Genomic DNA, 25,457 nt, shown 5'->3' with positions numbered 1-25,457 from the left:
GTCACAAAAAACATTTTTCAAATGGGAGGTGCATTAGGATGTTATGTAGATGTCATATTTTGTCTACTGTAATACTTAATTTTCTATACTCCTTCCCCCTTATATTCCTCTAATTACTTATAACATACATTTCAAACTAATACACATTCCTAACACATGTATTGTACAATTGTTTACATGTTCTTATGAAAAATCATGGAGCATTTTCCAGCCAACATTTGACTTGAATTTATTAAATGGTTATACATACAATCCCATTGAAATTCCCATTATCTATTAAATACTAAATCATAAATGAAACTTTATAATTTATATATTTTCAGTAACCAACACCCATTCAGACAGTTATAAATGCAAAATTATCCTCCCAGTCTGGTATAGAATATCAAATGATATGTTTTAACTTTCAGCAACCTGAGTGAAGATATATTTTTTAAAATTTTATACGAAATCCACAAATGACAAGATTGGTATATTCAAACATCTATTTTTAGTTGACAAAGAAACAATAACTATGATATTCAAACATATACAAGTGCTTATGTAAAATGTTTTACAAGGGTTCAACAAGCAATCATCCTAAAAACAGATCAAAAAGTTTCTTATATGCTAACTTCAGCTAGGTGTTATTCTTATGGCATACCATAACATGTTAATTTACTGTAAATTCGTATATTTTGGTGGATGTTTGATTTCTATGTGGTTTTGCTAGTTTCCAGATAGACCTTTAGAAAATGCAAACTTCGTTGAACATCTAAATTCATGCTTTACCTATAACCATGAAACCCAAGAAAATTGGTATTGAATAAAAATGAATCCACAATGCTGCTTTAAAATGGTTGAACAAGCAACTATCCCCATACTTCTTTAAGTTTTACTAGATTAATCCAACTGGTATATCAAAAAATCTGTAAGAATTACAAAATTAACTGCAAGCTTTTGAAAATTCACAAAAATTCTACTGTAAAAATTTTCTTCTCATTCAAAAAAATTAAAGCAACTCTTCTACCCATTTCAAGAGAAAATTCATTGAGATAATAAACTTCCATAATCTTTTTTTGAATATGAAATTCATTTTCTAATAAAATAACAGCAGTTGGGAAGATACCAGGATGTTAATTAAGACAACATAACAAAATATTTGGCAAATATGGAAATGTCACTGGCCAGATTAAACATTTCATTTCATCCTAAGATAGGATGTTTTAGTGATTTACAGTTATAACATCATGCACAAACAATTCAATTATTTACTAATACAGATCTTTAAAAAAACACCGAGGATTTTGCAATACAGACAGTTTAGATACTTTAATATAATCAATGATATCTTCGAATATTAATTACCTATGGATAATTTTCACATCAATTCAGTGATAAAAGTCTTAATGATGTTAAATATGTACTAGAAATACAAGTTTCAAAAGAAAAGAAATTTTTCTGGTATGGCCAACAAAAGATATAAAAGATATATGTGTGTTTAGTGTTTCTCAACCTACTCTAATTTTAGCTTTGATTCTGAACTTTTTCATGAGGATATTAGTAGATGCACCCACTATTAAAGTTATCTGATTAAAATGCATCAAAAAATTTATTGAAACCATGTTTATTTGTTCACTGAAATAGACTTGTCACTTTTAAAAATATAGGATTGAAAATATATTTCATGAAGATTTTAAAAAGGATCATTGATTCATTGAAAATTGTATTTCTGCTACATTTAACATAATTTTACAGAACTCCAATTCATTTAAAACAGAAAGCAGAAAGAGATTTCTTAATGACTTTTTTGTTTATTTCTTTAATTGCCAAGGCTTCATATCTAATCCTTTGCTTGAAGGGTTATGCTTATTCCGACATTTGTCACCAAAAGAGCATCCTGTTGTTCTCCAAAAATAGCATTCATCACCATTGACAGGGCCAGATTGTTTCTGGATCTCTTGTGCAGTTGGGGTTGGCAGCTGTACAACTCTGAAAAGTTAACCAAATCTAGTTACTGAAACAGCAGTTCATAATAAAAGATCTGCTGTATGTTATTTTGTGTATGATAGAATCAAAGAAAAAAGAATAAGCTATAAAACGAAACCATAATCAACATTGATTAGAATAAACCATCACCATATTTATAACCAACTATATATATAGCTTATATTCTGTAAATTCAGAAACAAGTGAAACTGCGAGCTACTGCTCACTGATGATAATGTGACGAAAATTTTTAACTTGGTTATCATGTGTAAAATCATACAAGTGTTCGGTAAACAGGAAGTTGTCGAGTGATGAATCTGAAAACGCATCACACGGTATAGCTGACTTATATAACTTGGTTATCATGTGTAAAATCATACAAGTGTTCGGTAAACAGGAAGTTGTCGAGTGATGAATCTGAAAACGCATCACACGGTATAGCTGACTTATATAAATCCTGAAACCAAATTTCAGAAATCCTTGTATTGTAGTTCCTGAGAAAAATGTGACGAAAATTTTCAACTTGGCTATCATGTGTAAAATCAGACAAGTGTTCGGTAAACAGGAAGTTGTCAAGTGATGAATCTGAAAACGCATCACACGGTATGGCTGACATATATAAATGTTGATACCAAATTACTGAAAGAGTGGATGTGTAGTTCCTGAGAAAAATGTGACGAAAGTTTCATGGGACGGACTGACTGACGGACGGACGGACGGACGGACTGACGGACGGACAGACAGAGGTAAAACAGTATACCCCCCCTTTTTTAAAGCGGGGGTATAATTATTGCATTCATTTATTATTATATATAAAACATGCGAGATCAATTATTGTGATTTTAGAGAAAATCTGCAAGTAGATATCAGTTTCAGATATCGGAATACGAATTATCATATTGCCATACCTACTTAATTGCATTATTCACATGAATAGAAACTTGCAATAATTTTTGAATTTACTGTACACAAGTCCTTTATCTTAACCACTTATAGAGAGATGAAAAACATGAACCATTTCAACAATGTTAAACTTAAATGATACATCAACAGAGTTTTAAAATCATTAAATCAAATCATCCACAAAGCTAGTTAAAAAGGACTAATTGTGAAAAAGTACTCACAAAAATAAATTAGAATACAGGATTTCTTTAGAAAGGAAAACGTCCTTTTTGATAAATTATCTCCCCTTTATATTTATAAGAAAACCATGGGTTGAAAGGAGTGTCCAACTATCTTGTTTCTTGAGGTACCAAATAGAATAAACAAGAATGGTGGTCGTTGTGTTAACTTTATTCATGACCTCTTAAAGTTTTTCAATGACTTCTCAACCTTTTTGATTTTTAAATCTTGCTTAAGATCTAAATTTGAGATGGAAACACTATTAATCTTATAATTCTGTTATAAACACCACTTGCACTTCACTAGTATATTATGGCAGACAGTGTTTCTTGGCAGAGAAAAACAGGCATTTTTTATGAATTAAGATCAGAATAGAACACATTTGTAAAGAGCAGGATTCAAGAGTTGAAAGGTTAGTGATCACTGCTAATGAGCTACTTTTATATACCACTCGGCCATCAACAGCCCCAATATTACTCAAGGTACTCAACCAGAAGTAAGAAAAAACTCAAAGGAAAAAATCCTAGTTTTAACAAATTAAGAATAAAAGCCTACAGGAAGTATATATTTTGATAAACATTAAAATTGGGGCTATTCCATCAAAATGTATGAGGGAAGGTAGGAAGGGAAGTTTACTTTTTTCAATATGCATCTAATACCATTATGCAAAATCATCTAAAAATGGTTCTTTGTTGCTTGGATATTTGGAAAGTACATTCCTACCCTCCCACATAAATTTTAATGGAATAGCCTTTTGTGGATCACATTTCTCAGGAAATAGGTATCCCAAGAATATCCACAATTCTAATGGATCAACACCTCTTCCTCATTTTTTATTTTGAAACTATGTAAATGTTGTACTTACTTAGTTGGTGGTTGTTTTGTTTTTTGAAGTATAATTGTACCATGAGGATTTGATTTTCGTATAGTGGTGTTTCCAGTTCCATTTAGTATAGGGTTGTCGGGAAATTTTATTAATAGTTTTTGGCCACCACATTCATATGCCTACAATGAAAGATAGAGAAAGAATACAAGTACAAAACTAATTGTAGATTAGGATAAGAACCAAACCTTTGGAAATGTTTTGATTTATAAATAATAGTCATAAATATTTTAAGTATACAAACTTTTGCCCATTATTAAACAATGTTTTTTTTCACAAACTCAATGAATAGCAAATGGTATATAAATATTCTGTTAAAACAATATAGTTATAAACTTGATCAATGAAAAATACTAATTATCATTTATAATCATGTTGAAAGTAACTTGAAACTGACAAAAAGAGGAAAACAAGATCGAACAAAGTAATCTTGCTAATTTATTTCAAATGTGGTATGGAAGCTCTATCTTTTATTCATTTTAAACTTCATCTTATATGACAGTCTCTGAAATTTGGGTTGTTCATGGATTATTCTTTTAATTAATCCAGCAAGTAGTGATCTTTTATCAATAAACCCCATCACATTCTGTGTCTGTCCTGTAGTACAGTGGTTGTCGTTGGTTCATGTCAGTCATATCTGCTTTATGTAAATTGTTTTTGCTATAATTTGGTTGTTAGTTTAATAGTTTGAAATGTTACTAAAATTTTATGTTGAGGCCTTTCATGTAACTATATGGTATGGGTTTTTCTCATTATTGAAAGCCATAAGGTATCCTATTATTGCTTACTACCACTTCATTTTAACTCTGGTGGATAGTTGTCTCATTGGCAATCATACTACATCTCCTCATCTTTTAATAATTTGTGAATAAGAGGCTGTATAATTATCTTCACAAGTACCTGTAAATGATGCATGGCCTTCCCTGCTGCTTCTTTTGTTGAATAATTTATAAAAGCACAAAATTTTTCTGGTAAACATCGTACACTTGTTACACTGCCATACCTGTTTAACAATAATTAAAACATTACACAATGTTTGATACCATAAAATTCTAAAATTTAATAATGAAGTTATCCAGCAAGTTAATGTATGACAATATTTCTATGCCTTTTGTACTTTGTAATACATGTTAATACATGAACATTAGTATAACCCTGCATCTGTATAGATGTAAAATGTCAACATCTAGCAAAACATTCAACTCAAACCACTATTAGGGGAACTTAAAAGTGAGGTGTAAGCTTTTGGTCTGTGTTAAAGGGGCACTAGCTACGAGATACATAAAAAACTAAATTAAGAATTTTTTTTGTTCAATCAATAATGAAAGTGAAATAGTGAAATAATAATTCGCTTTTAGCAGGCAAAATGGTTCAATTTTGTCAAATTAAGCAAAGAAACATTGATAATTACCTATTCACTTGCAAGTGAATGAGTCGACCTCATTAAATCCGTATTCATGTGAACTTCAATTTAACCCCTTGCTAGAGATTGACAACGCATGCATTGTACTTGTACTGGTTATTTAAAGAAAAAGAATGTCAACAATGAAAGTGAAACTACGGTAAATCATTTGATTACTGATTCGATCCATATAAAATCATTCTTATACGGTTAAAAACAATGAGAAACATATATTTTTAATCTACAAAATAAACTCAAACAGTCCTAAAAAAATCCAATTGCACGTGTTGGTTTAATCTATTCATATCTTCATTCATGTTTACATCGCTTATATGGTCATCTGAGGTCAAATCGATAGTTAATTAGATGGCGTCTGGACTAAAATACACACGAAACGAACCTACATATTGTCTACCCCATGCTCTGTAAACTGTTTATTTTAGATTTTTGGTAGTTTGGATAAATGTTTTACATTGTTATAAATCAAATATGAGAATTGGAGTCAAATCGGTGACCATGAATTTGACAGCTAGTGCCCTTTAAAATAAAGTTTATCAATAATAACACTCCTCATTTTTTTGGATTTTTTTCTTTCAAGTGCCTGTTTTAATTTTGTGTCATGAATTTATGCAACATACGTATTGTGGGCTCATTATTATTTGTGAAGTACTAGTTTTTGTTGATTTGTGAGGATATGGGTACACACATTTTTGTTGTTAGAGAAGTACTAATTCCATATAGGCTTGTCAGCAAACATAAAAAACAAAATCGAGTATTCATGAAAATACAACCTTTCCTCAAAATTGTTTCTGAAGAAAAAAGTTTGAATCTAAGGTATCCATTCTTTATCATACAATTTTTTGCAGATATGACCCCAGTTAATTTATTTTATTATTTCTATATTTTAAAGTTTGCCAGGTCAAAGAAAAAAGTTGACAATACAAGTATTGGTTCCTTATATCAAAATGTAAGTGCAAGTTATAATTATATCCTACTAATTCTTACATAAACCAATGAACTCGAACAGTTGTGTCTAGTCTATTCTATGTTCTTACCTTGAAAAAATTTTAAATAATTTTTTATCATCAACTTTGTCTGGAAGAACATTTCCTACCCATAAAGCAGTAAGGCCTTCAGGATTTTTAAAACTGAAAAATAACTACCATGTTTAATTTAAGCTCTAAAATATCATATACATTTGTGAAACTCTATAAAATTAGGTATCAGACTATAACAAAAATCAAGGTTTTGAATCTTCTAGTAAAAGGTAACAGATTCTTTTGTTGGCGAACATATATTCATGTGTCTATCCCAAGTCAGAAATCTCACCATTGGTTGTCTTTTGTTATGTCATTAAGTTTTCACTCATTCTGCGTTGGTGGCATTTAACAGTATCAGTAAAATTAATTTACAGTTTTTCATGGTCCAGGTATTCCAAATTTTGGTATATTGTATAGACATCTGTCTGATGAAAAAACTATATTTACTCTTCTTGTCTTTTTAATGACATTTGATTAGGGTTGTTGCCTCATTTCTCTATTATGTATACCCACTTCTCCTTAGATTTATATGTAACCATTCATTGCATATTAATCTAGAATTGTTTTTAATGTCATTGGGTTGCTGTCTCAATGATGTACACACCTCTTCTTATTTAATTCACATATACTAATTCATAACAATGAGTCCAGATAACGTTTCAATTTCAACTATTGAAATTCTAGTTTTGCTAAATCTACTTTCATTGGAAAAAACCCTTTATGTAACTTATAAGCAAGCTTGATTATTTGTTGATATTTACATTCCCACAGTAGCATAGCTGCCTGATCAAGACGTATCTGCTGGACAGATGAATTTATGAACAAGCAACTATTGAGATGAGATAAATCAAAATTTTCTTCAGAAGCAGGTTACAAATTTGTACCTGGTTTATATTTTATTTTGTAAATTTTTTAACAGCAAACATCCAAATCAACTAAAAAATAATACTTATGTTTTTTTTTTTAAAGTGTTATCAAAATAATAGGACATATATCAACTTACTCCATTTTTTCATCTTTGCCTTTATTAAGTTGATGTATTCTTTGGGTTACTGGTGAAGAAAATCCTGATTCATCATCTGAAACATAAACTTCTCCTCCTAATACATTTTCAGCTGAAACAGATCAAGTTTAAATTTTAAGTCATGAAACCGATGCAAGTGGCTTTTTAACATTTGGTTACTCTTCAAAAGAAAGGTAATTTTCAGTCCAATAGTTCAAGATTTAACATCCAAAACATGAACCATTAAATCGTTACTCACCAAATAAATTCAACATCAATGCCATCAATTTATAAAAGATGTCGACATCAGAGTTAACACGACTTATTCATAGCCAATAAGCATCTTATACACATATAAATTAAAATAAAAAGTAACTAAAAAGAGAGAAGTGAGCACAATCAAACACCAAATTCTTTTAATATATCAATGAATAAGAAATACAATTTGTAATAATAAGTATCCAATTTTAATAGTTTTATCAACCCAGACATACTATTTCTGATGTTTTTGATTTTATGCATATTTAACATGTATACCATTCAGTGCCTATTTTTCAATCTGACAAATGATGTGATAGTCTGCATGGTTAGCCACTAGTCCAATGCCCCCAGACAAGTAACATTTCATTCGGACTAGCAAGTTTTTGCAAAACTTTGTTTGGACCAATAAGAAAAAATGTCTGAATATTGGTCTCCAGACTAGTAGTTGAAATTTTTTTGGTGCAGACTGTGTGATCTTATTAAGTACTAACCTACACCTGCTAGAAAATTATCTTATTAAGTACTAACCTACACCAGCTAGTAAATTATCAAGTGCTGATTGAACAGTACCATATTGTTTAATTGCTGCCTCAGATTGGGCTTTAGAAAAACCCATTTCCTGTAAAAAAAAAAAAAAATATTTGTACATAAACATATTCAGTATTTGTAAAATTTGGTGTTTGTGCAATTTTAAGCATGATGAGCCACAGCAATGCCATCTTCAAAGACACTGCTTTATCCAAAAACTGGAATTGGAACTTTTGACTATTATCAATTGCATTATGCCTTGTTTTATTTTCTTGCTACAATTCTTTATGTCACATCTGATTCAATCACATACTGTTAAGACAAATTTTAAAACAGGACTTTTGTTCAAATTTGGTTTTCATTACAAATATATTTTACTTACTTTTATTTGTGAAGTTCTGACACGTAAAAGTTCCTGTACAGCATCTTCACAATTTTTATCTAATTTTAAAACTTGAGAAAAAGCTTCTTCTGCTTCAGAAAACATCTGAAATACATATCAATCAATTTATACATTTATTCATACAAAGGCATAATCCATCATGAGTCACTCATCTCAGTAAAGTAAATGATACCATCATGGGCCATCAAAATCATAAAACAAACACTACGCTAAAGACTGAACCATTGAGCAAGATGAAACTAATCAAAAATAACTACAAAAGACTGACCATTGAGCAAGATGAAACTAATCAAAAATAACTACAAAAGACTGACCATTGAGCAAGATGAAACTAATAAAAAATAACTACAAAAGACTGACCATTGAGCAAGATGAAACTAATCAAAAATAACTACAAAAGACTGACCATTGAGCAAGATGAAACTACTGTGGATTCATTTTTATTCGTGGTATACCAATTTTCGTGGGTTTCGTGGGTTACAGCGAACCACGAATTTAAGAATTCAACGAAGAATAATCCCGAGAAATGTGTATGGAGTTGGATGTTTATTTCCGGTTATGTTAGGCAGTTCTAGTATAGTGTTGACTAGCGATAAACATTGTAACATAACACATGATTTTTATTGAAAGAAGATACAAGTATTTTGATTAAATCTATAATAAATATATCGAATATCAGTGATAATTTACTTTTTTTAAATTGATTAAAACTGTTCATGGAAAATAACTGCAAGTTGTTAATGACCGTGTCATAGTTTGGTTTACCTGTGATTAAAAATCAATAGGATTAAGTACGGGGATATTGCCCGTAGGTAATATTGTTTATGACAGGAACATTTATTTTCACACCTTATACTTAAATCACTGTTTATTATATCGTGATTAGGGAAATTAGTTTTCAATCATAAAGTTTTGAATGCCTTATAGAATTAAGACAAGAATTTATAAATTGTAAAACAAACAAATAATTAGTTGTCTCTGCCCATTATTGTAATCGAAGTTATCAATTAACACTTTAACCTAGAATGACCAATTAAGCGAGGATTTTGACAATTCAAAACTTTTTCAATGAATTCCTTCTTTTTTGTTTTGTTTTATTATCGAACCAAGGATGTTATATGATCTCCTAAATCAAAAAGAAATCCAAGAATTACGTATCTAATTTTTTTTGTTGTAATCAGCGATCCACGAATTCACGTATACCACGAAACGTCTTTTTTTCTCTATCCACGAAAATAAATGAATCCACAGTAATCAAAAATAACTACAAAAGACTGACCATGGAGCAAGATGAAACTAATCAAAAATATCTAAGAGTTGACTCATGTGCAAAGGAATTTCAAGCAGTTTTTGTTCCTTAAGAGATACTTTTCATGTTGACCATGACAAGTAAAACATCTGGTTATAAGTCACATCCAACGAGTTGATAGCAGAATGTTTTTTGAATGTTGAAACTCATTTAAAACCATTACTGTAGCATTGGGTTGTTGTCTCACTAAATTTCACATCTGCTTTTATTTATTTACATTGTATTTTTTCAGCATTCGGTCTGATAAATAGAAATCAACGACCCGCTGATGCATTTGTGTTCAAACTTTTATAAAACCTCATGCATTAAACAATTTCAATTCTTGATTGCCTCATATTTCACAAAAAAAATATTCTTAAATTAAAGGCATTTCATTGCAAGGAAGTTATGTAAAGATTTTGGTTTTCAAGATTCCTTAATAGCTCTCTTTTGTGACAATTTTCATTAAAATAGGTAAGTCTTACCCGGAGCCCTGCTAAAGCTCTTCCTTTTCTAAAATATCCTTTTGCCCACTTGTCAGCTAAACGTATAGCATTTTCTGCATCTTTTAATGCTCTGAAAAAGACAAAATATAATTTCCAGTGCTACTGAGATAACTCTAGCATATGTCATTCCAAATATTTACTTTTATCTTGTTTTTAAAGTAATGGTTTGCATAAATGGAAAACATTTTATTCCAACTACCTTCCTTTAAAAATTATGAAAAATAAGGAAAACTGTATACTATATAAACAAAGGAAAAATACTTTTACTACATAAATATTTGTTTAAATAATCAAAACTAATTCAACACTTTTTAATTTAAAATTTTTACTTTCACCATTTTTACTGTGTGAAGACATTCAGATGTTTAAGGATATGATTGACAAAAATAATCATTGTTTGGAATGTTTTGGTCAAAGGTTATAATTTGGCTATCATACCTCAATTTATATGGCAATGACATGTTACACAAATACATTTAGGTGATTTATTTTTTGGTAAATATTGTAAAAACTGCAGCTGAAAATCCCTCAGGAAAAGATTACTTAAGATGGTGTTAGTTTTCTCTTAGTTTACCTTATCTGCTCTAAATCGATGGAAATTTCTAAGAAACATTTTTCCAGAAAATCTTTCCAAATGCAACAAGGTTAAAATGCTATTTTTTGCTTACAAACACTGCAAGCTAACCTAAATAAGAATGACATGTCTATATCAACTCTTACCTTTCATATTGTTGAGTTCTATCAAAACAATAAGATCTATTTCCAAAAAATCTGCAAGAAAATAAAGATCATGAAGATATAAATATTACTTCGAAAAAAATACTGAGGAATCATGCAATGTATCTATGGACACAGTTTCTTCTCTGTATTTACATGTGTTATTTAGTTTGTTTGTATAAATATGACATTTTTAAGTTCTAATGAACTTCACTAAATTCTCAAAGTTGGAAGTCCCTTATTTCATTGTTTCAAACTTGTCATGTGACTATTCTGCAATGCTACTAAAATTGGCAACAAAAGGAAATAGATCTCCGATTATATTTTTTCTTGAGCTAAAAAGTAGACTTATGATTTTAAACTAAAGTATAAGCAATATTATCAATTCATCCACTAAAACAATGCTTTGTTGGGAGTCAGCCGATACCTACCTAAAATCACGAGGGTCTAATTTAACAGCTTCTGTAAAAAGTTCAATAGCTGCAGTATAATGACCTTGTTGAGCCATCTCGTTACCTTTTACTGGAAAAATAAAAAAACTATATCATAAAGCATTGAGAAAAAAAAATCCCTCAAATAATTAAAAATAAAAATCCCGGCTTAAAAAAAACAGAATCCTGAGGTCCCGAAATTCGAATAAAGAAATTCCCGGATCCTGAAAGGGTCAATCCCGAGCTAAAAAATAATTCGATCTCGGAGTCTCAATAAAGGTCCTATCCCCCCTCAATAGACCTGCTTGAATCCACCCCATTTGAACTCATTGTAGATACCAGGATGAAAATTTGGTACAACAGACATGCATTTGGTCCACAAACAGAATTATCAGTGATGTTCAAATAAAAAAGTTTAATCAGGCCCAAAAAGACAGGAAGTTGAAGAGCATTGACGACTTCACCACACCATGATTTTCATTCCATTTGTGACAGAGATGATTTTTGCTCATCAAGTAAATGCATAATAAAGAAATCATCAAAGACACTTTCATTTAAAAAGAATCACCTTAAATATTTGATCTTACATACAAGTGAATTTGTGTGGCTTCTCAATTATTTAACAATTTGATCATGTTTTCTTAGTGTAACTTACTTTAAACTTATCAAAATACATTACATGTGAGATCATTTGGAAACACTTTATTCTAGTTACTTACTAGCTAACTGACGACTACGTAAAACAACAGGGTCAAGGTCATCAGGTTCATCATCTGAGTTACCTCCCTGTCCTCGTCTATCTTTTACATCTACTGATGACATTTTGTTTTTCTTTTTATTTTTAACTTTTGTAAAAAATGCAGAATTAGGATCAAAATCCTGAAAGAAAGAAACAGTTAGTTTAAACATATTTTAATGTTCAAAAATGACAAATGGATAAGACACAAGTTTTTCAACTAAGTAATGTGTTCTCAAAGAAACAGTTGCTATTGCTTATTTTTTTTATCAAACATATCATTTATTTTTAGAAGATACATAAAGAATATTCAAACTTAAAATAAATGTACAGATTTTTTCAATTAAACTCTACTTATCAATATACTTTAAACATTCTAATCAAATCTATTCAATAAAAAGGTCAGCTATGGGTAACTGGCACTGTGAACCAAAACAAGAACGTGTCCATAGTAGACAGATGCCCCACTTGCATTATCATTTTCTATGTTCAGTGGACCATAAAGTTGGGGTCAGAACTCTATTTTGGCATTGAAGATGGCATTTCTAATTTCTCTTTATACAAGAATGCTTTATGAAATATCTAGGGAGAACACTACAAGACTCAACTGAATGTTTGATATAATGGATACATACCGCTCCATCAGATGATGAATCAGATTCTCTGAAAAATCATAAATAAATCATTAATACATGCAAGTTACTACATTTATGTAAAAAATTTATATTGATACAAAATTTTCACAAGCCATTTTCAATTAATGACAATTCATGAAAATAAATTATCACATAAAGATTTCTGTATGGATCAACCAAGTTTCTTTTAAACAAACAAAATATAAAATATGTTACTGCAAAACTGTACAACTAAATACCTGAATTGATCACCTGGGAAAAACGTCCATTTATTTACATATTTTTCCAAGTGATGCCAATCAAGATGTTAAAGTACAATCCCCACCTGCAAAACATTTAATTGTATGAAATGGCTGAATAAAGGTTTTCTCCAAAAGGAATTTGAATTATTTATTTTTTTTTGTTTATTTTTAGAAACTTGGTTGAAAGAGAGTAAGTACATTATAACTGCATATATTTCTAAGAGTTTAATTTCAGAAACAACAACTTTGGTTGTAGCAGACTCATTTAAAAAGGAGTTTTTGGGGAGTTTTATTTTTTCTTCTTCATTAACCGTATTTTGTAATAGCTTTCATTCATGTTGACTTAATGATCCGAAAAAGTTCAGATAAGTTTTTTATCTAAAAGTTAAGCTAAATATGAGAAGCTATACTATGACTTCAACAACTGTCTGTGGTTTGCTTTAAGTCAAGTGGTAGAGTTGTCAAGCATATTCTAGACATGTCATAATCATTCATTTACATTTCTTTTAGACAATAAATTCAAATTCATAAAATTTAACCTGCAAGATCTCATAAAGATTTTTAAAGTGTAATGTTCTTTTAGTGACAAATTAAATTAAATTATAGAAAAGAACAATTCTAACTCAAAATGTTGACAATTCCATGCTGAGGGGGTTTATGATTCAGCTTGACTGTTTCAAACATACTAATTTTCAACCTTTTCCGACTGAACCAAAACACTTCTTTACTCCAAAATTTATTGCCCACATTTTAACATTTAACTTCACCCCCCTATTTACCAGTCTATGCATAAAATATGACAAAATTTGCAAGTCATTCAATGTCCACACTAGGGACTACTGTAAACCAACTTATTTCCGTGAGCGATTTATTTTTGCGAGTAGGAAAATAACGTAAATATTAATTGTCGCGAATGTGTAAAACTTGAATCTTTCATTATAAAACTTCCTCAAGTAAATCAGAAAATCACACAATTAAATAGCCGAGATGTGGTCAAGAAAGGGTGAAACGCGAAATAAAGTATCCACGAAAATAAGTTGGTTAACAGTATATTTGAAGACAATGATCAAAGGCCTATAACTCTGTCGTCCCTTGACTATATAAATCAAATGTAAAATAAATCAATTTAGTAGGTTCTTAAAAGCAGAACAGAAGATCTATGAGGACTTGCTATAAATTATGACAGCAAGCTGAAAAAGAAATCATGGAGTTGGGTCAGAAATACTGCCTCAGAGCAGGTCACCAAATGTTCTTAAACATGCTGAGTGTTTGACACTGTGCCAAGATCAATTTTCAAAATTGGACCAACACAGCTAAAAATTAAAGAAAGTAAATAAATATGGACATTATCTTTCATATATAAATGAACTCACTTTTTTTCTACTTTTTTAGGTTTATTAGGTTTTTCAGAAATTTCTATAGGATCCTTTACTTTTGTTTTCTGTGGTTTATCTTCTGGTTTTTCATCCTAAAAAAATTATTAACAAATATGATAAATATCTTGTAAAATTGAGAATGGGAATAGAATTTGAGAATTGAAACAAGGAATTTGTATAATGGACAACAATCTGACCAAAGAGCAGAAATGAGTCCAAGTCCACCAAGGGGTAATCACAGGTACAAATTCAAAGCACATTATGTTTTTTTTAACCATCCTTGTAAAATGGTTCATTGTCAATCTTGGTACAGGTTTGTTGACCTCAATCATCAAAATCGTCTACAGATCAGCATTGTAATTCATTTGTTGTGTAATAAATTGTCATTCCAGTCTTTATTAAAGGCATCATTCTGCTCACTTTTAAACATTACTATTGTGGCTATAATACATTCTTACTTTTTTCAGAGCAGTCAGTTTTATTTGGATAAAAACATAAATATTGTTAAGTAACTGAGAAACTTGACCACTTACAGACAGATGTAGTGTATATCTTCATTTTTTGTCTAAGTGACAGCTTGCAAGGCCTGAATATCTATCATAATGGCAATTGACAGAAACATATTTGATCTGCACAAGAAAATTTGACCAAATAGGTGACCACTGATGCTCTATTGATTGACATACAATACTTTCTTCTCAAATTTTGGAGATGGCTGGATACATAACTGAATACTGATCTTTCAAATCATAAACCTTCTTAAAGACTATTCTAATATAAAAGAATAAATAGACAAACCACTTTTTCTTGTTTCTTTTTCTCTCTTCTTCTCTGCAATTAAATAAAATTAAATAGTTTTATTGTTAACAATATGCTTTTTATTTATATTAGATATGCATCAAACTTGGACCTCATTCTAATACTATCTTTATATGAAGATATAGATGTCATTTATTTTTTACCAATTATGACTATGTGTAAATTGTTTCATGCTTATCTGACAATAACTTCATGATTAACTACCGTAACCAAATCCTTTAACCTGATACAGAATGAAGGGACAAATGGACTATAAGTCAAAAAAGGTAATGCCCCTTCTACTGTCAGTAGGGCACAACATTTATATCCCAGATCTTTCTTTAATGAAGATTTTGCAATTTAGCTAAAAGATAAAATGATTATCCTAGTTATGTTGTGTTTTTTTTTTTTTTTTAGTTTGAATGATTTATTTTCATTTATCTTATTAACATCCAATAATTGTCAAAAAAAGTGAAATGATACATACCTTTTTCTTTGCTCTACGTTTTTCAGCCCTTCTTTTTTCTTTTTCTTCTTCAGTTATTAATTCTTCAGCATTTTTATTAATTTGCTGAAATAAATTTACAACTCCTATACTGTATGCTACAAAGCAGAAATATTTCCTAATGGGGATTGCAAAAAAAAGTTAAATAATTTGTTTCAACCACTTGGTAAACATCTCAATATGTGTAATGTATAATACAGTTATATTTTACAGACAGAACATTTTACTATTTAATTCAACTTTTATTCGTTGAACTATTGACACAAATATGAAAGTATAATATAAATGCAATTACAGGAAATGCTGTATTCATATATAATGCTACCAAAAATTTAAAATGAGTTTTACTTTTCCAGCACTATGAAATCATTGTAAAATTTTCTGAATTTCCATTTGAGTAAAAAAAAATCAAACTCATGAAATCTTTTCATTGTTTTCAGATTAAGTTTCCAAAATTTTCAAACATCAGTTTTAGATATATCCTTAATATATATGTTTTGAAATATTATATATTGTTTGCTCTCCAAACTTTTGATCATGGACACTGTCATAATTAAATTGATGTGGCCTTATAATATAATGATTTAATATACTTACTTCTACAGATAAATGTTTATTACTGTTAATTGAACCTGTAAGCAGAAATACAAAATATATAATACAATATAATTTAAGATTGAATTAGTGTAACCTGCCTAATCCCAAAAAATGTTAGATTAAGCAGGGTGTTGAAATTCTCAGGATTTTTTCATATTTTGGGACCATGAAAATGTGTCAGGTTAAACATGATGTTGGAATACTCAGGTGTCGGATTAGGCAGGTTACACTGTAATTGTATTACACTTTGATTTGAATTATTTTCTGTTAAACAAAATTTTCACCTTTAATAATTATTTATTGATTTGTCATCAGAACGAAATTAGACACAATAAGACAGCAGTGTTTTCCCTAGGCTATTCATGCATTGCGGTACCGCTACACATAAAATTTCGACGCCATGCGTTTATCATACCCGCTATGTGTGAAATTTTTATTATCTTATAATATGAAGTGACAATTGACAAAACTCTACAGGTGTTTCAAACTCACTGGACTGATAATTGATCATAATTAGATGCAACGCTCTGATTTTACAACCACGTTGATTAGATAGAACAACATTCAAGACTTCGATTGCATAATAGAAATTGGGAATTCAAATTGTTTTAATGATAAATATTATAGCCTGATACAGCTTCCAAATATCCTTCCGTGTTAAAAAAATAAAAAGTAAACCTTTTGCAGTATAAATTTTACGTTTTGAAATCATAAGTCTGACATCGAAATATTTATATCAAACACAGTTGATTAGTTGTAACAGAGAATACACATCATTGGGTTGAAACATGATGTAAATTTGACCTCTGTAGCAGAGTTCAAAAAATTTATGGGTCACTGAATATTCACAATTCAGATTGTTTTTGTTTTGATGTCAAAAATTATTTTATTTTTCAAACTGATCTTTCAAACTAGTTTTAATCCAGAAGAAAGTAAAAACATTGCTTGACTGTACCTTAAGTTGAATATCTATATCCAAATTAAATTAATTGATTGATTGATTGTTGGTTGCTTTACACCGCATGAGTACAAAAAGGCTATATCGCACGGATTAAATTAAAGCTGTAATCCATGATCACAAATTGAATGCTTTGTTTCCAATTGTTGAAAGCCATGTGCTTTTTGGCAGGAAAATTCGGGAAACACCATTAAAAGGAAACAGTTACATTTCATTGTTATTTATAGACAGTAGGAATTTCATTTTGGAAATCATTTTGATTAACTGCTAAGATTTATTCAAGAAAAATTAATAATTACTTGGGGTGAAACTGATACTTTTTTTTATTAAGATAATTTACATTTAGGGGTATGGAAAGGGGCTGTGTTTTTGTTTGTTTTTTTTTCAATAATATTACAAATATATAAAGTTCACCAGTCTGAAAATACATGGTTAAATGGATATTAATTCTGACAAACTCATGTTTTTATTAATTCCTTTGTTATTTCCATCATAATCAGAAACAAGTTACATGTTTAAGGTATTTCAAACATATATTTTGGGGTTTTATATAAGAACATTCCAGACTATTAATATGTATGTACCTGTAGTTAAAACAAACCTGGTAGACCCTAAAAAAAATCTACAGGGCCCTTGAAAAAAACTTTGGATCCAGGCTGGCTTTGAAAGAAAATGTTAAGTATTGTTCCTGACTGTATTGCAGATTTATGTGAAGTTTTTAAACTGACATGCACAATTCATTTCACTAGTGTAATAAAAATAATTTAACAAAACAACCTCGCGCTCTTGCAAATTCATCTTAGACCCACCATGCATCTAGGGAAGACACTGGGTCCTTCTTTTAAATATTCATGTATATCTTATAAACCATCACCTGCTTTAGCTTTTTTCATATCTTGTTTTAATTTAAATCTATCAGGAAATAAACTGGCATATCTTTCATCATCAAATTCATCATTATCGTTGTCATCATCATCGTCGTCGTCATCGTCATCATCTGATGAATCATACGTTGAACCATTATGAAAATCTGAAAACAAAAATTATTATTAATATATTACAATAGGAAAATTTCAAATTTAACTTAAAAAAAATTCTATGATTTCTGGAAAACTTATATATTAACTTAAAACTTTTGAACAGAAAAACAAAACATGTTCAAATTAAAATATATACACTACAACTATGCTATTTTTAGTCAATTTGTAATGACTGTTTAAATATTTATAATATACAATCAGATTGTATAATAAAGTCTTTTTTGTACTTTATTAAATGTGTCTCCACAGACTTTACAATGTCACAAAAAAAAAATGTACTGTACGAGAAGATTTTAAAAGTAACATGTTTCTGTTTTCGATTTTTACAAAGCATAGTTTGTTCTTGTTTGTACATCCTTTTTTTTTGACGAGAAAGGCATTTTAGGTTTGATTTGTATAACTATTATGAAAATTTTGCCTGCCTATTAAGTTGACTTTTGAAAGATTTTCATTTTTGACATTGTCAATTTGAAAAAGCTACAATATTTTACTGCATACTTACTCATAGATTTTGTAAATAAAATTTCTTTAAATAATGTTAATGACTGTTCCTGAAACAAGAGTAAAGCATATTGTTAATCTTTCAACAAAAAATGTGAAATACAGAAATTGGTTATGAAAACCTTGTTTTCCAAATTGTGTCCTCTCCAGGTACTTCAAGCATTATGCCAATGTGATGCTATTTGAAATAAATTTTCCGATAGATTGTCTTCTGGATGTGCAGCTTTAATTTGTAGAAATAAGATAGTATTACAATGTTCCCAGTTTAACAGATTGTTAAACAGGTTGTCTGAACTCAGTCAGCACCAAAATCTTTTCTGAAGATCAGTATTCTGACTTTTGTTCTCTCAATATGTGTCTATTAAAACAACTTTTTGCAAATTTTAGTAGTATGGTCCACCAGACAAGTGGCTTGTAGTGCTGACTAGGTGCACAGCATCATCCACGGATTTTATATTTTTCATGATTTAATAATCAGTACTATTTTTCTACTATATTTTTGGTAATGCAAAAAAAGCACAAATCAGTTATTTGTTTAAATTAAATGAATACTTTGACAGTTTTTTTGGGGAAGAAGCCAGAGTGCTTGGAAAGAACCATAGACCTGTAGAAATACTTAATTCTAATCAATTAAGATTGGAGTTAAGTGCACCTGCGACATGCAACATTCAAACTCACAATCTCCATGTGTTGATAGACTAGTTACCATGGTAATGACTGTATAACAGCTGTAATTAAACAAAATTCTTATCTGCTTCAACCACTAAGTAGCATTTGGTTATGACAGAAAGGAACCAAATTACCTTATTTAAATTTTGAAGGCGTTCATCATTTGTAGTTAATCTTCTATAAGCAGTACTTATTAGCTGAAATTTCTGGAAGATAAAAAAAAAAATGTTTTATAATCAACATAACTTCACATTATCATGCATTTAAATAGGTGATGAATTTCATATATTGTATACATGTAAAAATGCTGATGTTTCTGTTCTTGATCAAAGTGTATACCAAATTATTATGTAATGATACTAATGAATCCAAGCAAGAACAAATTTACTGGTTTGCTGTCTATATTCTACGTACGCGTACAAATTATATCAATTGTCTTTCTTAACATACTAGGTATATGTATTCTCTTTGTCTGTTCTGTCTGGCTGCATGTGTTATCTAATGTTTGTAATTAGATATTACTCTTTTACACCTGTACATGTATGTGTCTGATGGTAATGTATAATAACTTTAAAATCTTTTAAGCTTTAAAAAGCTACAAAAAAACTTCTCTGCTAAAAACAATCGCAAAATAGTTAATCTTCCATAAAATAAAAAGTGATGCAAAAGAATTCAGATATCTATTTTAGAATTACAGATTTAAATGAAGTGCTGATGGATGTATGCACAAAGGTCATGACATACAATAATATAAAATCAATAATAAGATGATCGCATGTTTAACTCAATTCCCTACAGGCACTTCAACATTGTAAAATGTTTGTTTCAAATTTAGCATTATCATGTAATAATATGAATTATTAAGTCTCCAAACTACAGACCCTTACCGACTGAATTAAAAAAAAAACTCTGGTTTCAGGTTTTGAATAATTGAATGGAGTCTTTATATCAGAACTTACTTTTTGTGCTTGAGGGTTATTATTATTCTTTTCTGGATGCCATTTTGTTGCCAAACGTTTATAACTAGTTCGTATAGAATCTTGATCTGTACCTGTAAAAGATATATTACAGTCAAAGCTTCAGATAAAATGTGTTTTTGTGTGATAATGCAATAAAAACTATATTACCCAACTGAGGAATTGGTACTTTTTATAGTAATTGGCTGGGAATAAGATCAAGGCTATTTTGTTTACACTGAATGGTATTTATGGATCGTGATAATTGCATGCACATGGTCCTGCCTTCTTAGAAATTTGGTTTGTAATAAATGGGTATACATGTATATTGCGTTGATGTATGGATAAACAAAAGGTCAGTTTAAAATTTGTCACTTGTTCTTGTTGTGATTCAATAAAATACTTGCTACGATTTTTGCAAACAATCTCAGATGTTCACTAGACCTATTGAACACTCATCAGTACTTATGCACTAGCCAGATGATATTCTAATAGATAGGGGCTTCGAGCTTCTGCTTTGGCCCAGACTGAGGGTGTTATCATACCTTATTCCTAATGAAGGTTTGATAATATAGTATGTTATGATTTTTTTTACAAACTATTATCCCTTTTTTATTTAAAAAATTTACAAACGCCAAACCAACTCTAACTGTCAAATACAGAGAACTGCTTCTGTAAGAATTATTGTTCTTGATATTATTTAGTTTAGAACTTTTTTACGAGTAATTCACTCTTTTTTCACTAGTGCAGATATGCATTATAGTGATTTGAAATATTTTAACTTCATTAATGTTAAACCATTATATGTTTAAAGAGTTAACCCATGCTAAGCCAACTTTCCATGTACCTGTCGTATAAAGCAAACTGTTACAGAAAGAATCATTGTTCTTGATATTAAATTAATTATTATTTATCTTAGCAATTTTCTGCAGCTATTTCATTCATTTTTTTGCCAGTTTAGATATACTTTATGGTGATTAACATATTTAGATTTTTTAAATGTATTTAGGGGAGATTTTTGATTTAGATTTACAGGCCGCAGATTTATCGTCAATGCTTGCAAGTTCGTGACATCTGAGGATTTTCAATTTAATGGTGACGTCATGCAAAATTGTTAATCATTGGCAACATGTTACTTCAGAAAAAACTAAACCGCATATTTATCATTGCACTTTCACTAGTATCGGCTTCAAAAAGAGAAGTTAAGAATGTTCTTGCATAATAATTATTGAAACGTCTATTTCCACTATTACTGTGTTATTCCTCTAATAAAATAACATTGAATTCTTGGGAAAATCCTTTCAGCAATGTTATTGACATGGAAACAACGAATCGTCATCTATTTTTAGGTTATCTTCTCCTTGAGTATTATTTTTTGAAGTCTGGTTGTAAGCAGATTTTTTATGATCAGAAAATGATTTCATACATTTAGATAAAACAAAATCTGCCAAGTATTTGCATTTATAAGTAAATTAATGATTTGCCATTGAATGCAAATGGAATTAAAAAATACTTTAATGCATTTATGACATTGTGACATCGTTATAGTTATCTTAAACATGTTTAAAGTGTTAAATACTGAATTTCCCAATTGACCATCACAAGTCACATGTAAAAATTCTAACATGTTTTGCATGGACAACCAAAAATTTAGTATGTCCCAATTTCTCTATTTAATAAGATATTTATTTGTTATTTAATCTCAAGTTTATTCTGTAATGTTAAAATACATAATATAATAGACCTGACCTACATTTGTACATGTACATGGGTATCAGGTCCGTTCACGCAAAATACACTTTCGCGCCTCACATATTCGCCCCCGAAGTCTGTTCGCTCCCCTTCACATTTCCCGCTCAATTTATGCCAAATAATTCTATTTTCTTGAATAAAATTTGAGGAATTATAATATAGATTTTTTTTAATTAATTTGATGATTAATTATTAAATGTTAATTATGTATCATTACTGCTAATTGGTAAATTATACACAGCTAAATTTTGTTATTGTTGAGTGTTTAAAAATCATGATTGTTGTTTTAACTTGCAAATTGCTTTGATGTAAATACTGCATGTATTTAGCTTGGTATATATAAGTAAAACTTTGAAGATTTTAAATCAAAAACTCGAAAGATAATTGTTTTTAACAGCTTAGCAGCTTTGAACAAATGTAATAAAAATATTTATAGCAATACACTAACCAAAATCTGATTTTGATTTTATCAGTCAGAGGACTTACTAGTACTGAAATAAGTGATTTTTAAATCACTTATTTGAGTAGCAAATTCGAGGTTTTGTCACAAATTGGGATTTTGTATTTTTTTCAAAATTTTAAACACAAAGAAAGACAACTCTAACTTCCAACCTTTATGGAAATAATGTTACTTGAATCAGTGATTTAGAAAATCACTTGTTTAAGTAAGTCCCCTGACTGTTTATCAACACATAAAAAAACGTCAGAATCTCACTTAATTTAGAAACAATGAAAAAAATATATTTATATAGAGCAGTACACTTGCCTAAACATGACTAAGATTTATTCAACACATTAAAAAACATTGTCAGAATCTAACTATATGCAGAAACAATTGTGCTTCTAAAAAAAATATATTTATATATATATAGCAATACACTTACTAAAACGCGAACGTGTTGGGTGCTAACGGGTAGGGTGCGAAAGGGCGCGAACTTTTATGGGTGCAAATGTGATTAGGCGTGAACAGACCCGGATTCATGTAAATTTATATTGTTGCACATGTGCAAAAGCCACTGTCCAATACAAAGGTCACAAACTTACAAGCATGTCTACTTATTTCACGGAATCAGGTCACAATACGAAATTCCGAATGATCAAGGATACTAAATAGCAAGAAAACTTCCACATTACATCAATTTTATCGACATTTTAGATCTATCATAAATATTCTGTTCATTGTTGGACAGTCAAACATGATTGGTTGAAGAGAAAATGCATATGAAAGGGTGGGAAACATTCTTGAGATTTTTTGTCAATAGTTGCTTCAAACATCTGTCCATCATAAATTTATTTGAAATCGTATATTGCGCAAGAGCTACAACATGTTCAGTGCGAACTGTAAATTACGATACATCAAGTTTCCGCCATTTGCTAACATATTATCTATTTTTCAAGTTCAACATTTTGTACCTTCGTTTTCCAAATTGTCTTCTTACATTGCCTCAATACAATAATAGAAGCACAATTTTTAGAAAACAATGCAACTGACAGATTGAAACATATTTAGCAACCGAGAAATTCATTTCTTCAACCTACCAACAGGCAATTCTAGGAGCTCATAAGCCTCCTCTCTTGATAAAGGCATTATCCTAACAATATGTTTAGCTTTAAAAGACGCACTGATACTAAAGAACAAGTATGTGTTTTAGTTTTCTTGTCGTTCAAGAAACAACCGCCATGTTGCCTGTAAGCATGTGTCACGAACACGTGATATCAACCGCTAAATCGTGAGAAATAACGAGAAGTAAACAATGGAAGTCAACAGGTGCCCGTTTTCCAAATATGGCAATACCTGAACATTTTTTTTTTATTATTCAGTTCAAAACATATTTATTGATAAATTAAAATTAATAATCATTAATCGATGACAGAACTATTGATTATACAATTTGTTGTGTTTAGTTTTGTTTGCTGTTTTTTTTAAGGGGGGAGGGCAAGAATTAGAGTAATGCGGCTGCACTACCATTGTAAACTCGTACCAATGTTTAATGATGAAACTATTCTTTACTTTCACTCAATACCTCTTAAGTCTGTAAAATGTATATAATTTTAAAGTACATGCAATGACCAATTTGTAGCTAATGTACCGTACATGCAGGCACTTGTCTCAGAAAAAAATTCTATAGGAAAAAAAATAACTTTCTGAGACGAGTGCCTGTAGGGGTGGGGGTAGCAATTAGGTAAAATGAAGGTCGTGCATATATTTATTCCATATTGATAACAATGCTAAATCTACCCATAACAACAAAAATTAGTTTAGACGTTGATTAATTAGTTTTAGTTTGGTGGCTCATATTTGACATTTGCTATGACTGAGCCCTGGGACTATTACTAACAATGACGGATTTAGGGGACAGATGTCACCCCTAATGAGCTATAAATATATATGATAAATGCATATAATTTTTACAAGTATCATACCAAACGTTGGCTAGCTATATGGCCCCCTTTTCAAAATCCTTGACCTCAACATATTTTTTAAAGGTTTGAATTCTTTTTTTTTTTAAGTATGAAAGGAGAATATGAATAATTCAAAGTATTATGACTGAATTACTTCATCAACTCTTTCACTTCAGATTTGTTTGCAGCTCGTGTACACAACCCTGTGTTTTTTCTTAGACTGTTAATGACATAATTTTCTAAATCCATTTGTTGTCTTTCGATTGATACCAGAGATTGATACTGACTTTAGTCTGGGAGAACATGGTTTGCAAATAACTTTAAAATAGTTACTTCGATTACATACTCTTGGTCGATATATTTGTCTTTTTTATGTTAGCTTTTTTTGTGCTTATGTTAGACATGTTAGTAATAATCCATAATGAGTCAAACCATTTTCAAATTATATTATAGTTTGTTCTTATCGGTTGTGCTGTTACACCACTGTCCCATATTTGGGATCGTTCCGTGAGCGCTGACGTAATCATGAGCCTGACCAAGCAGTTAAGAACCTCGGCAATCAATGATTATTGTCTTGTATGCTAATACAGCCATTAGGTATATAATGGGCACAGCCAAATGGTATTCAGAATTAAGAGTGTATCTAATCCCGACTGGTCGATGAATGCAGCCGATGTTTTTTTTATAACTAGACACTTTTTTCACTCTGAATTGTTCCAAAGACAAAATAATATATT

The 25,457-nt window shown here is 30.0% G+C and overlaps 1 protein-coding gene across 2 annotated transcripts; it reads right to left on the bottom strand.

The window, feature by feature from the left end:
• Positions 1 to 1,769: 1,769 nt before the first annotated feature.
• LOC143072157 (uncharacterized) lies at positions 1,770 to 24,060 on the bottom strand. Of its 2 annotated transcripts, none has more exons than XM_076246972.1 (21): positions 23,857 to 24,060; positions 20,569 to 20,660; positions 19,744 to 19,815; positions 18,942 to 18,990; positions 18,274 to 18,429; positions 16,442 to 16,476; positions 15,827 to 15,910; positions 15,340 to 15,372; positions 14,539 to 14,633; positions 12,924 to 12,951; positions 12,272 to 12,431; positions 11,553 to 11,643; positions 11,125 to 11,175; positions 10,384 to 10,474; positions 8,590 to 8,694; positions 8,208 to 8,298; positions 7,419 to 7,530; positions 6,431 to 6,523; positions 4,874 to 4,976; positions 3,956 to 4,095; positions 1,770 to 1,996 (listed from the first exon to the last, which is right to left on the bottom strand). In XM_076246972.1, the coding sequence occupies exons 1-21, from the start codon at positions 23,903 to 23,905 to the stop codon at positions 1,990 to 1,992; spliced, it is 1,737 nt and encodes a 578-aa protein (XP_076103087.1). In that variant the 5' UTR covers positions 23,906 to 24,060; the 3' UTR covers positions 1,770 to 1,989. The 2 variants fall into 2 exon arrangements, with proteins under 2 accessions (XP_076103087.1, XP_076103086.1); XM_076246971.1 differs by having other exon boundaries at positions 1,770 to 1,971.
• Positions 24,061 to 25,457: the final 1,397 nt, after the last annotated feature.

Source organism: Mytilus galloprovincialis, chromosome 4, assembly GCF_965363235.1.
Source record: "Mytilus galloprovincialis chromosome 4, xbMytGall1.hap1.1, whole genome shotgun sequence".
NCBI classification, from domain to species: Eukaryota; Metazoa; Mollusca; class Bivalvia; order Mytilida; family Mytilidae; genus Mytilus; species Mytilus galloprovincialis.
Note: the sequence above shows the minus strand (reverse complement) of the source record. Positions and strands in the feature narration are given on the sequence as shown.

Coding starts and splice junctions, on each gene's coding strand:
- LOC143072157 (XM_076246971.1), bottom strand. CDS start 23,905: ATGCCTTTATCAAGAGAGGAGGCTTATGAGCTCCTAGAATTGCCTGTT. Junction 19,816..20,568: donor ATAACCCTCAAGCACAAAAA/GTAAGTTCTGAT, acceptor TTTATCTTCCAG/AAATTTCAGCTAATAAGTAC. Junction 4,096..4,873: donor AGGCCATGCATCATTTACAG/GTACTTGTGAAG, acceptor CTTTCATTGTAG/GCATATGAATGTGGTGGCCA.